General features: G+C 44.5%; 1 protein-coding gene and 2 long non-coding RNA genes across 5 annotated transcripts; 1 reads left to right on the forward strand and 2 right to left on the reverse strand.

Moving 5' to 3' along the window:
• Positions 1–612: 612 nt before the first annotated feature.
• Positions 613–8,707, reverse strand: LOC116930767 (transcription factor MafB). Of its 2 annotated transcripts, none has more exons than XM_032938174.2 (5): positions 7,574–8,707; positions 6,811–7,066; positions 6,401–6,729; positions 5,245–5,619; positions 613–3,700 (listed from the first exon to the last, which is right to left on the reverse strand). In XM_032938174.2, exons 1-5 carry the CDS (start codon positions 7,883–7,885, stop codon positions 3,494–3,496), a joined length of 1,479 nt encoding a protein of 492 aa, XP_032794065.2. In that variant the 5' UTR covers positions 7,886–8,707; the 3' UTR covers positions 613–3,493. The 2 variants fall into 2 exon arrangements, with proteins under 2 accessions (XP_032794065.2, XP_032794064.2); XM_032938173.2 differs by having other exon boundaries at positions 6,401–6,732; positions 7,574–8,699.
• Positions 8,708–9,159: 452 nt separating this feature from the next.
• On the forward strand, positions 9,160–10,339 carry LOC116930769. Its single transcript, XR_004398552.2, has 3 exons — positions 9,160–9,325; positions 9,433–9,551; positions 9,875–10,339. It is a non-coding gene; the product is annotated as an uncharacterized LOC116930769 (long non-coding RNA).
• Positions 10,340–16,231: 5,892 nt separating this feature from the next.
• Positions 16,232–18,000, reverse strand: LOC116930768. 2 transcript variants are annotated; one of them, XR_006651600.1, is made up of 2 exons: positions 17,415–18,000; positions 16,232–17,080 (listed from the first exon to the last, which is right to left on the reverse strand). It is a non-coding gene; the product is annotated as an uncharacterized LOC116930768 (long non-coding RNA). The 2 variants fall into 2 exon arrangements; XR_006651601.1 differs by having other exon boundaries at positions 16,232–17,242.
• Between the last annotated feature and the right edge of the window lie 299 nt (positions 18,001–18,299).

Consider the following 18,299-nt stretch of genomic DNA (forward strand, 5'->3'; position numbering starts at 1 on the left):
AGATTCCTTTCTACAGATTGATCTCCGTGGCCAATCGCGACGATCTCTTTTCGTCCCTACGCTGTTCTCTCCTGGCTATCCCCCCCCCCTTCCTCCCCCTTCCGTGCCCTCCGGCCTTCTTGTTGTCTGCCGAACTTTGGCTGACATCCTCTCCGCTGCATACAATGCAACCGCAAATGTGATGGTGCGTGTACGCTGCTACGCTAGCTATGCATATAGAACGAACACGGTTCAGCTCTTGATGATCAGGGGATTGTTGATCGCTGTTCCCCGGCGTTTTTTTTTTTCTTTTCCCCGTCTCTCTCGGTCTGCTTCACGGATTCTCGGTCAGGAGATCTTCTACCTTGGTATAACCTCGTCCCATCCTTAGCCCATTGTACGACTGTGGACGCTTGCTAGTCTCCGATAACGGAAAGATAAATCAACGGCGCAACGCGTAGGTAGGAAACACGTACGGTAGTTGTAGGTGGTCCAACGTAGAAGACTAGAAGAGTAAAAGTGGTGCGAGTAAGTCAATCGTTCAATTGTCCGAATCGCCTGCTTTGAAAAGCAGCGGGGGCGTACAGGAACATGGGAACTGCAATTCATTTGAGAGGAAGCCATTCGAGTATAAACGGAGGTCAACAGTTTTCTTTATTGAACTTTAGAGTATTTGTCACCATCGCCATTTAATGAACATAGCATCACCATTCATCATAGCAATAGTCACCAGCACACGAGAGAGGGCCAAACAAAGGGGAAACACGATGGGCTACTAGGTGGAAGGAAATACACGTAACGGTTTTTGTGATTCGATGGGCAGATTGGTAAAGATGAAAAGAGTTTTAAAAATCACATCATATACAGACAATCAACAGAAAGAAGGAGGCCTTTGAATGGCTTCTCCACTGCCGACTATTGCGATTAGGAAAAGAAAAAAATTAAAATAAAAAAAAAATGGATGTCAACTCAAAAGAAATCAATGAATGAAGGACAACCGGCATATTCTTCAAACGAGACCAAACAGCAATGACGTGAGTTTACATAACAAGCCGATGGTTCGTCTCTTCGATATTTTTCAGTAGAGAATTCCAATTGGATACAACAACAAAAAAAGTTCCAAGAAATTGCACGAAAATTAAACGTACGCAGAAGGATTTATAATAAATGAGAGGCTACGTGAAATAAGGATCAATAGCGATCCACCCTTTTCAGTAATTCTTCATTCTTTTCTTTTTTTTGCAGTATTTGTCTTTCTGAATTACAACTTTATGCAAATGTTCAACATATGATACAATGGGATTGATTGCATCGATCCGCTATTTCCCCCTCCCCCCTAAGTGTATAGCTACCGCAGCGTCGCTATTGTAGGCCTACACGCGTAATTGTATGGGCTTATCGTGGAATGTCTTAACAACAACGGATTAGTGAGCGGGTTGGGAGGTGATGTTATATGAAGCCGATCAACAGAGTCGAAAGCTAATAAATGTAACAGCATACTTTTTTTTTTTTTTTTTTTTTTGTTTTTTGTTTGCATTCATCCATATAACTTTGAAAAGCACCCACCGCTCCTGTTCTCAGTTTGCCCACTTTTCGACTGATTCAACAATCCACCGGGATCAAAAAGCAGCCTGCAATGGATAACCAGACATTGCAAAATCACGTTACAGTATATACGGCAAAAGGATAAAGAGTCAATATGATGTCAACATATAAATTGTGGCGAGTATACAAGCGGATCGAAACGAAGCATAACACAATCGAATCAAACTATCACAGAAAATGAAGAAGAAAAGGAAAGGGCGAGAAAAAAAGAAAAAAATTGTGTCCGGCTTTGACAATGTTGACGTTCCAGAAGGTGAAGCTTGGACAACAAAGAAACAAATAAAGGAAGTGAAGAATAAAAAATAACAAATAAAAATCGGAAAAATGTCGAAAGAATAAATCAGAAATAAGGGGGGAAATCATGATTGGGATCTATGGAAGGTTTGTGAGGGAAATGGCGAGCAATAACAGGTGCGTGTGTTACATGCTCAAAAAAGATGGGGAGGAGTGCGAGAGAGAAGACGATTTGAGATTCAGACCATCGTGTTGTAAGTTCACGCGTCATCGGTATTGGTATAGAGCAAACCAATGTGTGCTGTGCGCTGGCCAAGAAGTGAACCGGCCATGATTTCTGGTCGACGAAGAAATTGACACAATTGACTTCATTTTCTTGTTTTCAATACGCAACGAGCTCGATAGGAACCAGTGTATCTTTTTCTACCCGTTCCCGTTGTCCTCTCCCCTTCTTCCTTCTCGCCATCCGTTCGCCCCCTGACCATTTCGCCTGACTGGCTCGCTCCCTTCTTGGCTGTGACAGCGAGGCCGGCAGAGTAACAGCAAAAGGGATCCCAGCCGTGTATGGCAAGGAAGGTTTTCGACAACGAGCTGCTGACCTCGCACAGGCAAGAAGAAGACCAACTTGGAATACCTGATTAGCTTCAATAACCAAACCCGGACCAAAAAATAAAAAATAAAATAAAATAAAATAGAAGGAAGAAAAAATGTGAAGAAAAAAAAAAAAAGAAAAAATGGGGAAAGAAAAATGAACAGAAGAAAAGAGGAATGGGGGTACAACATAGTTGTGTCGGTATCAAGGTCTAATTTAGAGCTGCAAAACGGGCACGCACTTTTGTACGACTTACTTCACGTCATCGTGTAAAATACAAATAAAAGCCGAATCAAACTATCCCCCCTTCTCCCAACTTCCCGTAAAAACATACAAAACAAACAAAACAAACAAGTGAGATAAAATCGGGGAAAAGTTTGAAAAAGGACACGATATAATGAACTTCATCGGTCAAATAGCTGCCGATAGGTTAGCCTTGAACGCGCACAGTTTTAAATGCACCGCACTTATAGACAACTAAAGGGCTTCTACACATACGATAGGCAACGGCTCCTCTATTTTCAGGCCATAGAGGAAGCGATAAAAAATTCTTAATAGATACAATGGTGAGCGAAAGGGGCACACGCGCACAGTCATTTAGGCAACATCATATCAGACCACTGATACAACTAAACATCATTGACAGTTGCGTTGACAGCGACAATGAATGAATGATTGAGATGTAGCATATAGGGATGTAGGGGGCCGCCATCTATAGTGTGTGTATAATAGATAAGAAATGACGATGAGAACCAAGCCGTGAGATAACAGGTAAAAGAGGTAGGATCAAAAACAGGGCAGGTGATAAAAAGGGAGGGGCGGATGAAGAACGTCAGATTATTAAGGTTCTTGTTAAGTGGATGCTAATCTGTGCGAATAGTCTGCAGTGGCACCAAATACCACGGCTGTCATTATACTTCATATCTGTACGCAATGTAATATGTACACGCAGCGCATCAATTGTATGTATAGAATTAAAGGTAGAAGCAGGAGAAACCCAATTCATTCGTCTAGCGACTTTTTTTTTGTTTGTTTTTTTGTTTTTGTTTTGGTTATTTTTTTATGTTTTATCTTTGCCTCGTTTTACAGGTAGTAATTAGTTGGACCGTCGTTGATTTGGGAGCCAGAGGTTCGGGTACTGGCGCTCTTGGGCTGCTGCTGTTGCGCTTGATGTGGGTGACTGTGCTGCTGTTGCTGGTTGAGACGATGGATGGCGTCGCATTTCTGCTTGTAGCTATCCCGTTCTTGCGCCACTCGGCCCAGTTCTAAGCGCATTCGTTGGATTTCGGCCTGAGTGGATCAAACGCAAGGACGCAGATATCCAATCGAGACATGAAAAATCAGACAAAAACAACAGATGAAAAAAATACGGTAAGAAGATAATGGAAATGGTAGCGTTCATCATTCGAGCCGTGCGATCTACCATCGTGATCCATCACTTTCCCCTACAAGAAACCCCATACCTAATTGACACGGCTAGAACAGCCATTGAAATTCAAAGTGGAATGAACTCTGGCCCTCGTTCTGTTTGCGGCCGCATCCCTTACATTCGCTTTGTGATGATACGCAACGACAGAAACGTGCAGCCAACGTGCACAAATCGTAGAGAGGGCGAGAGAGAGAGACAGAGACAACGAGGAAACGGACAGAAACAAAGTAATTGAAGAAGCGCATGGAAACAGGGGTGAGATGACGGGCCGAAATGAAACGAGACGGCATCAAAGTGTCGGTCTGTTGGTACTAGTCGGTCGAAGCCAAACGGAAATAGGCGATCCCTATAACGGCTGTCGTCGTGGCGACCGGATCGCTGCCATGTCGCGCCTCCGATCGGCCCAGTTCTCACGCTCTACCGTCACTAACGCAGACACACGGTCATCGTCGGCCACTTGTAATCTCTGCGCAAACCAAATTCCACCCGAAATCTTGGTTATCAAAAATACATTTAGTGAATTCATGGATTTTTTTGTTTTTTTGTTTCGGTCTAATGTGATTCGATGCGACCATGCCACGACAGCTGACGTATTCCGACATCAGGGTCGACTATACGAATCGCCTCCCGTTTTTTTTTTTTTCGCGGGGGAGGGGGAGGGTATCAGTTGAACGTTCTGTTGACGTGCAGCGTTCAGCAGCCAGTGTGTAGTATCAGTGGCCATTGTGATGTGTGTACAATACACTGCCTCGTGATTAACTGGTATACTAACGTGACGCGGTCCGCTGACATGTGAACCCGATCGCCGTCGCCCTCGTTCGCATTTCTTTCCATTCCTTTATTGTGACGTTCAATGATTTTCCTCAAACTGTTGAACCCGATCCGCCAACAAAGTTATCCAGCTTCGTTCCACTTGATTTTCCTTTTCCTTTTCTGGAATAGTATATTCTGTTTAGTATATGCTGTATATTATGTGCTGTGTGTCTATACAGCTGAAATGTGTCCTTTTCTTCTTCTTTCGACATTCACAGCTCGAAATCGGGGTGCAAATAGGAGCGATTCACGTTTGGCAACGACGTTTCGGTTGAAGCAACAAGATATCTGCTTTGGAATTCTGTTTGATTTTCTGCTGCGACTTTTGTTACCAAGTCATCTGGCTAAAAAACTACACATGTCGAAGGCGAATTGTGTTCGTAAAGATTTCCCAACTACCCGCAATTGCGGTTACCAATACTCGTATAGTAAGCTGTTAGACAGCAGCATTGATTGCGTCATTCAGAGAGAGCTCATTGAATATTAGGCGATGGATAACGATGTCGACGTAAAAGGCCCAAAGTGATTACGGTGGTGCAAAACATGTGCCAATGGCGGCTATTATTTAGACGTGTCAAATCAGTAAAATTACCTTAAGGACGGTGTTGGCGCTCTCGAGCTCGTGACGCTGCTGCATGCGCTTGGAACGGCAATTCTGGGCGTAGCCGCGGTTCTTCAGCGTCCGCCTTTTCTGTTTGAGCCGGACGACCTCCTCGCGTGGAAAGCCGTTCAGCTTCTTGTTGAGTTCACGGACCGAGAGCGAGATGAGTGCGTCGTCGTCGAGCAGGTCGTTGCCCCCTGAACCACCGTGATGATGATGATGGTGGTGATGATGATGCAAGCTACCGCCTCCTCCCGAGTTCGGACCCAGGCCTACCATCATGCCGCCATTGCTGCTGGGACCACCGATTTCTGAACCGGACGTCGAACTGGCGCTAGAAGAACTCGAGCCACAGCCACGTGGTACCTATCCGCCATTTATTGCAATCGTTTCAATTGAACAATTAGTCAATGAAAAATGCTACTTGTTTCTCTTGTACTGCAGCCAAAATCAACCAATCAATAAATCGATCAAACGGCTTGAAATCGCCGGGCATTTTTATTTTTATTTTTTATTTTTATTTTTGCTATTGGCTGGCGTGGCGGATTGGCCGCGTGTGAATAAGAGGTGCATTCGGGTGCGTAGCGAATGGTGTTGAAGAAGAAAGCGGTGATAATGAAACAATTGCAAATAGAAACAAAACCGCCATCACGGACAGCAAACAAGAAAAAGCGAAACAAAAGAACGAAAGCAAAATAGCGAACAAACAAACAAACAAACAAACGCTATGTCAGCGTGCAAGGAATTTAGAAAAGGGATAGAGGAATAAGCATGACGGCCAATAGTTTTTCCAAGGACAATGTAGAGGCGCAAAGTCTAACTGGCATTGAGTGACCAGGAGAAGAAGAGAGATCCAGTATATGTGCAGTACATATTCCCTATCACTGAGAAAGTTCAAGGATTCTGACACCGGGGGTAAAGCTGAGCAAGTGAGCAAACACGGCGATCATGGCCAAAGCCCAACCACCAACTGGCAAGTTCCTCACGCAGCAGAACATTTGCCAACACCCCTCAACAGTTTCACATCGCCAACAAGAGCCAGCCATCTTGTTTCCCAAGCCAAGTGTGTCATTGAATATCACTCGATATTTTTCTGGATCGCTCAGAAAACGGCCAGAATAAAGGATCTATAAGATTCAATCCCCACCTGATGATGATGATGTTGGCCGGGATGGCAGCCGGGAAGATGCACAGCGAGGGAACCTTCCGAGTAAGAGTCTCGACGTCCCAGTAGATGTTGCGCCGGTGGCTGTTGTTGATGGTGTTGCTGCTGTTGCAGCTGATGCTGATGCTGCTGCTGTTGGTGCTGCAAGCTGGCGTGATGCGCCCACGCGGCGTGAGGATCGTCTAGCGGCGATTCCGATCCCTGCGGCCGCAAATCCAACGGCTCTTGGTGAATCTGAAGTGGTGGCACGGCGTTGCCGTAACGCATCGAGGCGGTGACCCACAAGAATTCATCGCTGCCTGCACTCATTCCTGCTGACATGGCAAGGTTTTATTGGATAACAAGTTTCCAAAGATAAACTGGCACGCCAGAGCTCAATGATTTGCTGATACCTTTGTGCTGGATGACTTCCAAACCTGGGCCTAGGGGTAGGACAGCAGCGGCTGAGACGGTTGCCGAAGCTTGTGCTTGCTGTTGTTGTTGTTGTTGTTGTTGTTGAATCTGTTGCTGCTGTTGCTGCTGTTGAACGTGTGAATGCTGAGAGTGATGGCCATGCTGCTGCTGTTGATGTTGATGTTGAAAGGGAGATGCTGGTGACATGATGCTGCAAGGTTGGCCTGGCGGTGTATCCGGTGGAGTCGCCGGTGCCTGATCATTTGGTTGGTCACAATGTGGATAATCAATAACGGATAAACATCACGAGGGCGTGTATTGCAATGAAATCGATACGTCGAGCACTGATATTACCCATCTATAAGCCATTGCGTAGATCAAATGTAATCTAATTGGGTTAAGATTGTTATATAGGGAAATAATCCTTTATCAACGCAGCTATCCATCAATTGCTCCTTGTATCAAGAAAACTTCTATCTCCTTATCGCTTTGTTTGATCGCTTTGCTTATACAACTGAGGTCAATTTTGTTTTCTCGTGACGCGATCTATTAGCTTATATGTCACTCGCAAACTTTAATGTCAAACTTGACTCGGTGATAAAAATATTCTTGATTGATTGATGTCCACAACTATATATATGTATATATTTTTGTTGTTGTTGCTGCCCTTCCAACACACTAACATTCTTTTTTTTTTCTCATACTCTAGCGGAGACGCACGAGGAGGAGGCTATATATTGAAAATGAGACACAATTGCCTACCTGAAGCTGATGCTTCAAAGGGGCGGAAGGTTGTTGGCTGGTGGGTCCCGATGCTGCCGAATGGTGGGACACAACGTGCCCCTGCTGCGGCTGGGCCACACCTGGCGATGATTGCTGTTGTTGCTGTTGTTGTTGTGGTTGTGGTTGAGATGATTGAGGTTGAGGCTGTACCGGTGGCTGCAGGTTCTGATAGTGAAGCGCGTAGGCAGCCTCTGCGTTACGCCTCTGTTCGAGCATCTCGCGCTTCACCACTTCTTCCAAATGTTCTAAATCAAAGTCGCTGACGTACTCGTCTTGGGCCGAGGCCTCCATGACTATGTCACCCGTCAACGTGTGGCGATGAATCCGACGGCCAAACCTACTGGTTGCTCTTCGTTCTTCCACCAGCTGTCACAAGACGAAAAAGAAGAAATAATTGGCGGCACCAGGAGACCGTGCCCGATGAAAGGATGAAAGCACAAGCACTCTGCGAAAAACAAGGAAGCGATTCGTTCTGAAACCGGATTGGTTGCAGATTAGATCACCGGCGATTCACAATTCACGTCGACATTTCGATGTAAGACGGATCTATTTCACGACAACGAATATTAGCCAGAGGCGGCCAAGTCGAAAAACGCAAATGAGCCGGACGACTGTCCTGCGTCGAGGACGTCGTCAGTTTGGCCCACCCTGACCACCCAAAAAAAAAAAATTGTTTTTCCGTTTTCGTTGGCAACGTTCCCGCACCGTCGAATTTTGGGCGGCAGCGGAGAAGCGGTAGCGTTACGACCGAAGGTGGGCAACAGAAAAAAACAAACAAAACAAAACAGAGTTGACGCCGAGTTTGAAAGTAGGTGAATGGGAGATGAAACGATAATCAAAGACAACGTAAAAGACAGAGAAAGAAAGGAACAAATAGAGAGAGGGGGGGAGGGGGAATAAGCTTCGACAATGTACGGCGAGAGCTTGTGACGGATGTTGAATGAAGGTTTCTACGATGCCAGGCGCTCACATCATCAACGCTGGGCAACTGGCTCTAACCTCAGCGACTTGCTCTCGTTTTGTTCTTCCGCTGCTGACATGCAGACACACACACACAACTACTGGACTATACCGCCACCCACCGAAAGAGTCACCCGAAACTGCTCCTGCTGCACTAACTCCCGCCCTCGTCCAGTATGTGTTGCTATATCGTCATCGCTTCTACGCGCACCCTCTCTCTCTCTCTCTACATTAGATACACACGTTCGATGGTGGTGTGTCAGCCCGCGTTCATAAGCTAAAGCCAGTCCGTCTATGTGTATGGATGTATGACGGCCATATAGCATCGGGACGGCGCATGTGTTTTGCTCACGATTCCCGATCCCCACAAACCTACCACCTCCCACTTTCTCATATACGGCCACCCCTTTTTCGTACAAGAGGCCATCCCTCCGTCCGACTTGCTCGTGAACCAGATAGGAAGCGGGCGGACAGGACGGGAGTTACGATGGAACGTCGGGGCGGGAGGGTGAAAACATGAACAGGAAACCCTTTCGGACACACTATACCCTCTCTCTCTCTCTCTCTCTCTCTCTCTCTCTCTCTCTCTCAGCGTCTATGTGTGTTAGTCTCTTCAGTATATCTGAGTGTGTGAATGTGTGTGTGTGTGTGTGTGTGTGTGTGTAAGACCATGCGATGTTGTGCCTTTTGCCCTCTCCGGCCAATCCCGATGCTGGTCGTCAACGCGCAAGCGCCCGATATCCACCTGCTGGGCGGGGTTTCAAAATTCTTGTACACGATACTTTCATATCGCATGTAGTTGTGTACTGCATTATCCAATGGCCTCAATCTACAGTTGATGTTATTATGTATATTTTGAAACTAAATCATTTCAGCAGATGATAGAAGCCGTGCCGCAGCTGACCGTCTCCAGCACAACGCATTCGGTATACTAATGCAGGCTATAGTCTTTACGATGCACAGGGCTTCGATGTCGCTCTTCCTTATTGATATTACGGTAATGGAACTAGGATTTGGTAGTCAATATTCATGCTGTTCATTATGAAATTATCGCACTGTGTTAACATCAGTCATTTTGTTGTTGTTGTTGTTGTTGTTGTTGTGTTATTCTTCGTGTTTTGCTGAGAAAAGGCTCCAATCGATCTCGATGCGAGCCGAGATCCAGGTGATGAAACATAATGCAAAATCAACAGAGGGTGTTTGTTAGATAACTCGGATTGATCGGACACTCTTATTCTACATTTGCAGCTGAGCAGCTCTGATACTTTGACAGTGATCCAGTGAAACGGAATGAACAAGTTTTTTTATTTCTTTTTGCAGAAATCCCATCTTTGACTCGGAGTTTTGTTGTTGCAAAAAAATGTTGACCCTTCCCGTTATTGACACATTGGCCGCGATAAGAGCAAATAAGACCAGAACAAGACAGATAACAAGGTGTTTCATTTCGATTGGCGAGTTGGTGTTATTAGGTTACAGCTTTTGGTGCTGCACAACGGCAAACGCAGTCATTGTAAGGTCAACATGACACGTACTCGTTCTGCACTGTGCACAGTATGTGTCCATGATATTTCGTCTTATTTCTCCCCCGATTATTTTTTTTTTAGCGCGATGCGGCTTCTTCCCAAAAAAAAAAAAAAAAAAATGCAAATGTTGTCACTTGAAGGACACTGTACATGCTGCTAACTACCCTCTTCCAGACCTATCACCATTTTCATTAATAAACTTGTGGCTGGCATTGCGGAGACTTGCGTGCAAACTTTGAATAAATGCGGCCCCCTCCTGTTACGTCAGCTTGCAAGTGCTTCACTTTAGCTAACAAAGTCTACACTAGACGAAATTATTTGCTAGATGGAGTGTCCGACGTATGAATGGTATGTTGGTCCAGTTCGTTTCCCCGACTAAAATGCTAGAAATCAAGTTTTATGTGCGGGACAGCATCGTGGGTTGTTTAAGAAAAGATAATGGCAGCCAATGTCCGGCGTCAGGCATGGCGTTATATAATATGACGCTTTGAATTGATTCGTAACTATCACAACGAAATGCGATACACCGAGAATAAAAATCAGGCATCATATAAATCTAAAGGACAAAACCAAGGGGGGATTCGAGTGACTACTGATCATGCGTGTTTTTGTTTTTTTCTTGTAAAGTTTGTTGTTGTTATTTTTCTTGCCTGTCTTATTTTTTTTTTTTCTCTCTCTATCACATCTTTTAAATGAATTAAATTTTATTTTTCTTTCTCCCGGACAGTAATGAATCATCTGTTCTTCATTGGATTTGCTCGAAGCTCATTAGCTGTTGAAAACCAAACGACTTGCTATAGTAATCAAGTATAGAGTCCAGCAGCAATGCTGGACTTTTGACGTGCCCCGTTTGTATCGACTCTGTATATGATGGCAAACTTCAGTTTGGCCGGGACATCGGAAAAGAAAAGGATAATAAATTAAAAAACAAAACAGAAATGAGCGCATCCACGTGGAAGAGCGCCATGCCAACTTTGTCAATGAGAAAGTTGCGCCGTAAATTTAGGAAAGAAAACGAGTGATGGGCGCTGGTAGCTGGTGCTTCGCGTCAAAGGAAATGGACCTGGCTGACGGTAAGCTGGCCCGTTTCACCAAGCTAGGCCGCAAACGGATATTTAAAAACAAAAGTCCATTCCCAACGCTTTCTTCATTTTGCTTGTCACCCTCTACTGTCTATTCTCTTACTCTTCGCCCACGAATAGGCTAACTGAGAAGCAAGCTTCCATTTCTACCTTAATGAGCGTGCAAGGTTTGCCAAAACAGCGCTGCCCGTCATCTTATCTCGCTCTTCTTCTTTTTCTCTCTTTCTCGTCCGTCTTCCTGCCATGCTTCCGTGAAAGGCAGGCTTGAGTTTCTCTTGCGCGGCCTTGGCCCGAAGAAAGTAATTTGCCCCAAAATTATAACAGGGCGAAGGAGAGATGTGGACGTTTGAGCGAGCGGGAAGCGCGAGTAGCTGCTGCAGATGGGGGAACCGTTGGCCGGCTGCCAGTCGACTTACGGCGCAACTGTAACGTCCGGTCGAGCCAAACTGGTCGAGCTTTGATGGCTAGCTGCATTCTTTTCCCATGCCGACTAATCCTGTGCCATAATCGTATTGTTGCTTTGACGAGAAAGCCATTAGTCATTCGCGTCCAATGCGCTGGACGCGCCTCCTTAACATGCACGTTGGACAGCATCAGCCTCGTTCGTATTATGGGTCGGGAGGCTGCAAATGATTGTGTTGGTGGAAGAGGAAATCGAAATCAAATCGCATAGGCATTGTTTAGTATAGTTATACATGCCCAATGCTTATTTCTCCTGCTCGCTATTAACGAATAAGAAAGATATTGAAATCTAAACGGTTCAGGATTCTATATACGTATGAAGGAATGAATGAATCAAGTGCGTTGCATGATGAAAATGAACGTCGGCCACAAAATCAAATCTGCCGATTCGGTAAGAGGCTAAGAGCACTAGAGGCGCTGCTGCGGTGTTTTCGAATTTTTCCTGTTGCGAGGCCACGGCCACCTGCAGCAAATAAGGGCCGATGGAGAGAGGCGATCAGCGAGCGGCAGAGGAGAGTCGTAGTGCGTTTGTTTTCTCATGGAACGGTTCACATGTGCATAAGCTATATATATGTCTATATACAGTATATATATATAGACAAACGGTGAAAGAGGAAGGCAAGTGGATCACTTGGGAGCCATAGGCCAAAATGATCGACCTAACCTATCGGCCCAAGTCGTCAATGGGACTATATAGACGTGGACCTGAGACTTTCAAATTGGGATATGTTGGCCGCTATGTATATATGCAGGCTGGGCGGGCTTTTGGAAAGAGGTGCGTCAATCGAGGGTGGACGGAGGTGGGTGTGGGTGGGAGGAGGCTATTACGTATTGAAGTCAGTGCGATGCCAATTCCCACTCGGGGAAGGGGGGGTAGAACAAGAGTTGGTAAAGTTTTGTGGACGAAAAAGAAAGGGAAGGCGGAAGGGCCGACCGAGGACAGGCAAGTCAAAAGGGAAGAGCTCTCTCGGCTCTCACTCTCAGCTGAGAGAACTCTATTTATGAAACTCTCTCTGACTGACGTCAATGGCACCGACCGCAGGACTGTGAAGCGAGCACGAGGGATGGGGTTGAAACGTCTTCGTCTCTTTCGAGTTGTTTGGACTCTTTTGGTGTGTGTCTCTGTCTCTCTTTGTCATTTGGCAACGGTAACCAGCATCCCGTCCACCCTGCCTGCCGCTTCTTCGTTTCGAACTGAAACCAGTAGAACGCAAAATAAATATGTCCCTTAACGTAATAAATACAAGAGGGACGAAGGGGGGAAAAAACAAAATAAAAATAAAAATAAAGGGAAAAAGGTCGGGCTGGAGAGGAACTCGAAACCCGTGTTGGAATTTTTCCCCTTGCTTCCATTATTAACGGGAAAAGACAAACAGCAGGCGCGTCCCAAAAGCAACAACAACAACAACTTAGAACACAAGAATAATAATCGATAAATAGACAAGAGAAAAAGACGGAACCAACGAAAGACAATGTGACATCATCGCTCGAGTCACGGGACGCAAGTCCACAATACTTTTTTTTTCACCCTGTATAAATACCCCGATCCGTACGTGCGCAATTGTTTCAATTTCATTCAAGACAAAAATATAAACAAAATACATGAAACAATAAAAATTTTTATTGCCACACATATTCAGTGGCGAAACGAGACATAGTATAGGAAACAAAGACCGCAAATACTACTATATTACGTCTGCCTTCTTTTGTTTTATTTGCCCCAATATATTTCACGCTAAATTCAATACACAATATAAAAGGCGTCCACTTTGCGTCGGTCGGGTGAGGGAAACGAGAACGAAGGTATTGGATATACGTGGATGCAACACGACGTATACAAGTGAGCCGATCTTCATCATCAATCCCCCTTGAAATTTCAATACGATAGTGCGATAAGGACGGTGGAGCAGCTACCGATGATGAGTGTGAATGGAAGTTGGAGAAAAAAAATAAAAATATAATCAGGAAGCGGTGATACTGTGTAGATATGGCCAACCGTTGTGTAGACACACAACCCGGTTTGGCCATTGAACAACTGTCGAGTAGCGTACGATTGCAATAGAGATCTTATTTTATTTATTTATTTTTTTCCTTTCAAAATTTTTTTTTATTGGTGGTGAACGATGATACGACGTGCAGAGTCTTCCCCGTTGTCGATATTATTGTTTGTTTGCTAAGAAAAGAAACGGGGAGAGGGGTGGTGGGACAAAAACACAATGCTGTGAGGAGTTTGAAGAGACTTGACGGCGGTCGTATGTAGACATTACATGGCGCGCTGCGCTTCGCCATTGAATGAAGAGGGAGACCAAGAGGCAAAAAAGCAAAGAATTGATGAGTTGAGAGCTCAGACAACAAGCGACTTCCATGTGAGGACCATTGTGAGGTGACGATCGAGGTGGCAATAAGCTAATGAAGAAGCAATCTACCGGTCGGCGTTACAACATCTCCTTTTGTGTCAAAAAGCCGCATCTTCTTTCGGGCGACATGGCCTGAAATTTTCCGTTACGTCAGACGATACTTTTTGATTTTTCTTTTGTTCATCATTCAAACTGTTCGCCCTTTTTACTCGTTTCTTCGTCATTCCAATACCTTCTTTGTTCTTTCCTTCCAATCGTTTGATTTCATCACGCATCCTCACACGAGGGATTGATTGTTTCATGTCCGGCTTTGTCATTCGCTCTGCCCCATTTTTTTATTTTATTTTTTTCTTCCCTGCTGTTAGTTCCCAGTTTCAGCCATCGATTTGGGGCTTTGGGGTACAGAAGTATATCGCAACATGCCGGTTGATGTGTCTGACTGTCTGCCCAGTAGCCGCTATCGTATTTGCTTTGTTGATGTTTATACTTGTCTTCATTGGCGATGAATTTCCCCAAGCGCGCGTGAATTCGAAACGGAGCAAACTATAAGGCAGCGTTCAGTTTCTCGGGCACCCTAGGGCGGGCGGACGGGTCAGCCCGGGTCAGACTAACAACACGGGGAGGGTGTGAATGCCAGTAGCTCTTAAGAGGACATACTATATAGAATGAACCTATCTAAAGAAGAAGCGGGGAGGGTGGCGTGTGGGGGGGGGGGGACGAGAAGAAAAAAATGGTGAACGGAGGGAAGAAAGGCAGTCCACAGCCTGTAACACGCGGAGAAAAAAAAAGTCGGGAAAGTATGAGGGGAGATTGAATAGATCGTTCTTCTATGGGTTTTATATAGATCCATAGTCGTTGATGTGATAGACCCGGTGTTTCCTACTATCCCACACCCCCTTCTCCCTTTTTCTTTTCATTCTTTCTCGTGTCTCTGTCTCTCGTTTCTTTTATTTTTTACGTCCCACACTCGACACTCGTCTTTTTTTTTCCCCCTTTCTATTCCGTCGATTCCGTTTGTTACTCCCTTCGACAACAGCACCCAGTAGCTCCAGTCTCTATCTTTCCCTGTTGTCTCTCTCTCTCTCTCGCTGTCTCTCCGCCATCACATCTGATTCGACCATAAGGACGAAAGAGAAAGACGACGAAACGAGAAGAAGGATTTTTATATTCTTTACAGGTCCTCGACACCACCGACCGGCATATTAGGCTATATACCTTATACGCTCAGCACCGAACTCGAACTCGAAAAAACCAAAAAAAAAAACCAAAAAAAACTTTCGGGAACAACTGGCCTTTTCTTTCGCTCGTATACCATCTACGCTAGATATAGCCTATTTCTTTTTATATCCTTTATTTTATTTTATTCTATTTTATTTTATTTTTTTATGACAAGTTCAACTTCATCTATATATCGATAGGCTGGGATATCAGTTGGCCACCGCGCCGACACGGACAACGCCACTCTTGACTCCCATCGCGCATCAAATTGATATTGCGTCTACCCATTATTGGTCTCCCCCCTTCCTGCCTCGAACTCCGTCTTGGTGACGCCCACCTTTCCAGTACTGTTCCACTAGGAAATCTTATGTTCTTCCTGCATGTGTATGTAACTATGATGTCGTTTGAACTCGCATATGTAGTACATGAACGGATACACAGACTTTTTATCAGACGGCTATTAAATACGCGTGAATATTGTTTAGATTACTGTGTTTCTAATTATGGCGATCTATTAATGCTGATGAATTGGCAACAATGGCGCTGGGTAAAAGAAGAAAAAAAAAATTTTACTTGTCGGCTGTAACATGGGAATCTGATTGGTATAGAAGCCTTGGACTGCGGCTCATCGATCGCGACTGGGCAAGCGAAAACGGGGATCCAAAAGGAAGTCGAATGCCTTGGTGGTTAAGAGAAAGAAAAAAAAGAAGAAATGAAGGAAGCCTATCCTTCATTCAAACAGCGTCTTGTGTGTGATGTGTGTGTGTGTCGATATGTTCCGTACAACGGCGAACGCTGGTACGTGCGTGCAAGCCGCGGTGAAAAGAAAAGGAGGCGTGGGGGAGGAGGGCGAACTGGGATGCAATGGGTAAAGGACTGAGGGAGTGCAGCAGGAGCTATTAAGGTACGATCTAGAGTCCTGGACGAGAAGGGGAATAAAGAGGACCGAGGGGTGCGTCCGATTAGCCTCGCTCCATTGGTCTCCAACATCGATGCTTTAATCGCATCGCTTTTAAAAGACTCGACATCACTATATGGCTGTAGACTAAATAACATTGTACTGAATCAGTTGTTGCGACTAGGTTAGGCTTGCGCTGCCACACAAGACCACCAGTTTTATGGTAGGTAAAAGGAAAACGATAACAAATTTAAAATGGGATGATATACTCTTGGGGTATTTGTCCATAGTACCATTTCGTTGGAAGGAGTGGGTATCAGGATCAGAAAACAGTCCGTCATGTCATTGGCAAATGTGGTGAGTGAGGAACTGTTGAATTTACAGCAATCCCATTGATTTGAAACGGATAAGGGAGTCGTTGACGGCACAAATCTACCATCACTTGTACAATACAATGAACGATAGCTTGTGCGTCAAAATTATACAAAGCAATAAAGCGACAGTCACAACTTTCAGTTCTTAACGACTAGATCGAAAAGGAACAATCACTTGGTGAGGGCACTGCCCCTTCTCCACTGTGGCACAAACAGACGTTGCCGTCTAGGATGTGGCGATTTGGCGATCAGTGGTCTCTTCAATCTGTATGTTGTTCGTCGGTCCCTTACTTTATGGTAAAAAGCAGGAACCAGCATTTGACATCCCCTTCGTTTCAAATCTCATTAAAATTTGAAGCATTTTCCAAAGAATGCTCGTAACTGAGCGCGGAGATTTTTTCTAAACGAAATAAAATGATATTTCATTCTTCCATAGAGGAAAATCGAGTTCAATTTTCTGACAATTATTGAAACGTTGTTGCTATTTAGTATTGAGAAATGTAGTAGCGTGCAATCAAAACCGTAAGGTGGTGTAAGCAGCAGTTATCGCCGACGTCAAACGCTGCCTAACGCTTGCGTCGGGAAAAGAAGCGGCAATAAACCTGTAACAGACTGGAAAAATAATTTACAAACATTAGAAGAACGAGATAAAATAGCTACGTGAAGTTCGGGTCAACTGGTTTGTAATGGCAAGATACAGCGCAATTGGCAATCCCTTGATAAGCTGATGATTAAAACTTCTGATATGGGCCAGAACAGGAAGTGTTTTAACCACTGAAGTCAAAACGAGATAACATAAAAGTACTAGAAATTCAGGCAATAAATAAGAAATTGGACTAAAAAAAAACAAAACAATAATGCCAGCAGAAGTGCAGAACTAAACCATGTGCTCAACACTTAATCTAATCCTCATTGTAGGAGTTAATCAGTGCATGGATAATCTCACCTTTTTCTAGTTAGGGATCAAGCAAGTGATCAGCTAGTTAGACACAACAAATGGGTTTTGTCTATTTCAAAGTAGGCTATTACTGCTGGATCCGTCCTTTGCGTCAAAATTCTAAAATTTGACAACTGAAGGATGATTTAGGTTTTAGTAGTACAGAGTGAAAAGTGATAAGTTTATCAATTGTATAAGGATAGCAAGATCACTCAAATCAATCCAACAGCGGGGACATGTGCTGAATAACGATATTTGAATGTTCGACATTTCCACAAGCTACTCGTCATCGTTATCTTCCACGTCTTGGTGACAAGCAACAGCACCCGCGTGACGTACTGGTTTTATTAGAACCCGTCACACAAATTGCTGTCAGTGGCTCTTTATTCTTTCCCTTTGCTGATCAATGGGTTACTGTGGACTTTTTCTCCACTGTGTTATTCCTATACGTCTCGTCTTTGGCGACTCGTTTTTAAGTGGAGGGGAGAAAGGGAAATGATGTCACTGGCAGATGATGAGAGATGATTGGGGTCGTCAAAATGCATAAAGGCTATAGTACTATGGCAGTCAGATGTTTTTTTTTTTTTTTAAAGGGAACGTTTGATGTTTATCGTAGCCAGATCGTTGCACTCGAATCGAGAGACATTTTCGCAAGTTTCAACAGGCATCAACGTGTCAGACTGCCTGAACACATACCGACCACGAAAGTACGGCATATAGACTATGGAATCGATAAAGGTAACTTATTCATGTTAACTAAAAATTTCGTACGGGTAGGCACACTGACGTATGGAACTTTTTGCGTCCAGAGTGGTATTACAGGAAGCTCCTGGACCATTGAACCACAAGTAGAAACTGAAATGGGGATGACGAGCTAATTCAATATGTCACTGA

The sequence above is a fragment of the Daphnia magna genome, linkage group LG9 (assembly GCF_020631705.1).
Source record: "Daphnia magna isolate NIES linkage group LG9, ASM2063170v1.1, whole genome shotgun sequence".
Lineage (NCBI taxonomy): Eukaryota > Metazoa > Arthropoda > Branchiopoda > Diplostraca > Daphniidae > Daphnia > Daphnia magna.

What these genes read in the sequence shown, in the direction of transcription:
- LOC116930767 (XM_032938173.2), bottom strand. Translation starts at nt 7,885, where the DNA reads ATGGAGGCCTCGGCCCAAGACGAGTACGTCAGCGACTTTGATTTAGAA. An exon ending in CTTTGAAGCATCAGCTTCAG is followed by an intron (nt 7,067 to 7,573) that starts GTAGGCAATTGT and finishes CCAAATGATCAG; the next exon opens with GCACCGGCGACTCCACCGGA. An exon ending in GCGCCAACACCGTCCTTAAG is followed by an intron (nt 3,701 to 5,244) that starts GTAATTTTACTG and finishes TGATCCACTCAG; the next exon opens with GCCGAAATCCAACGAATGCG.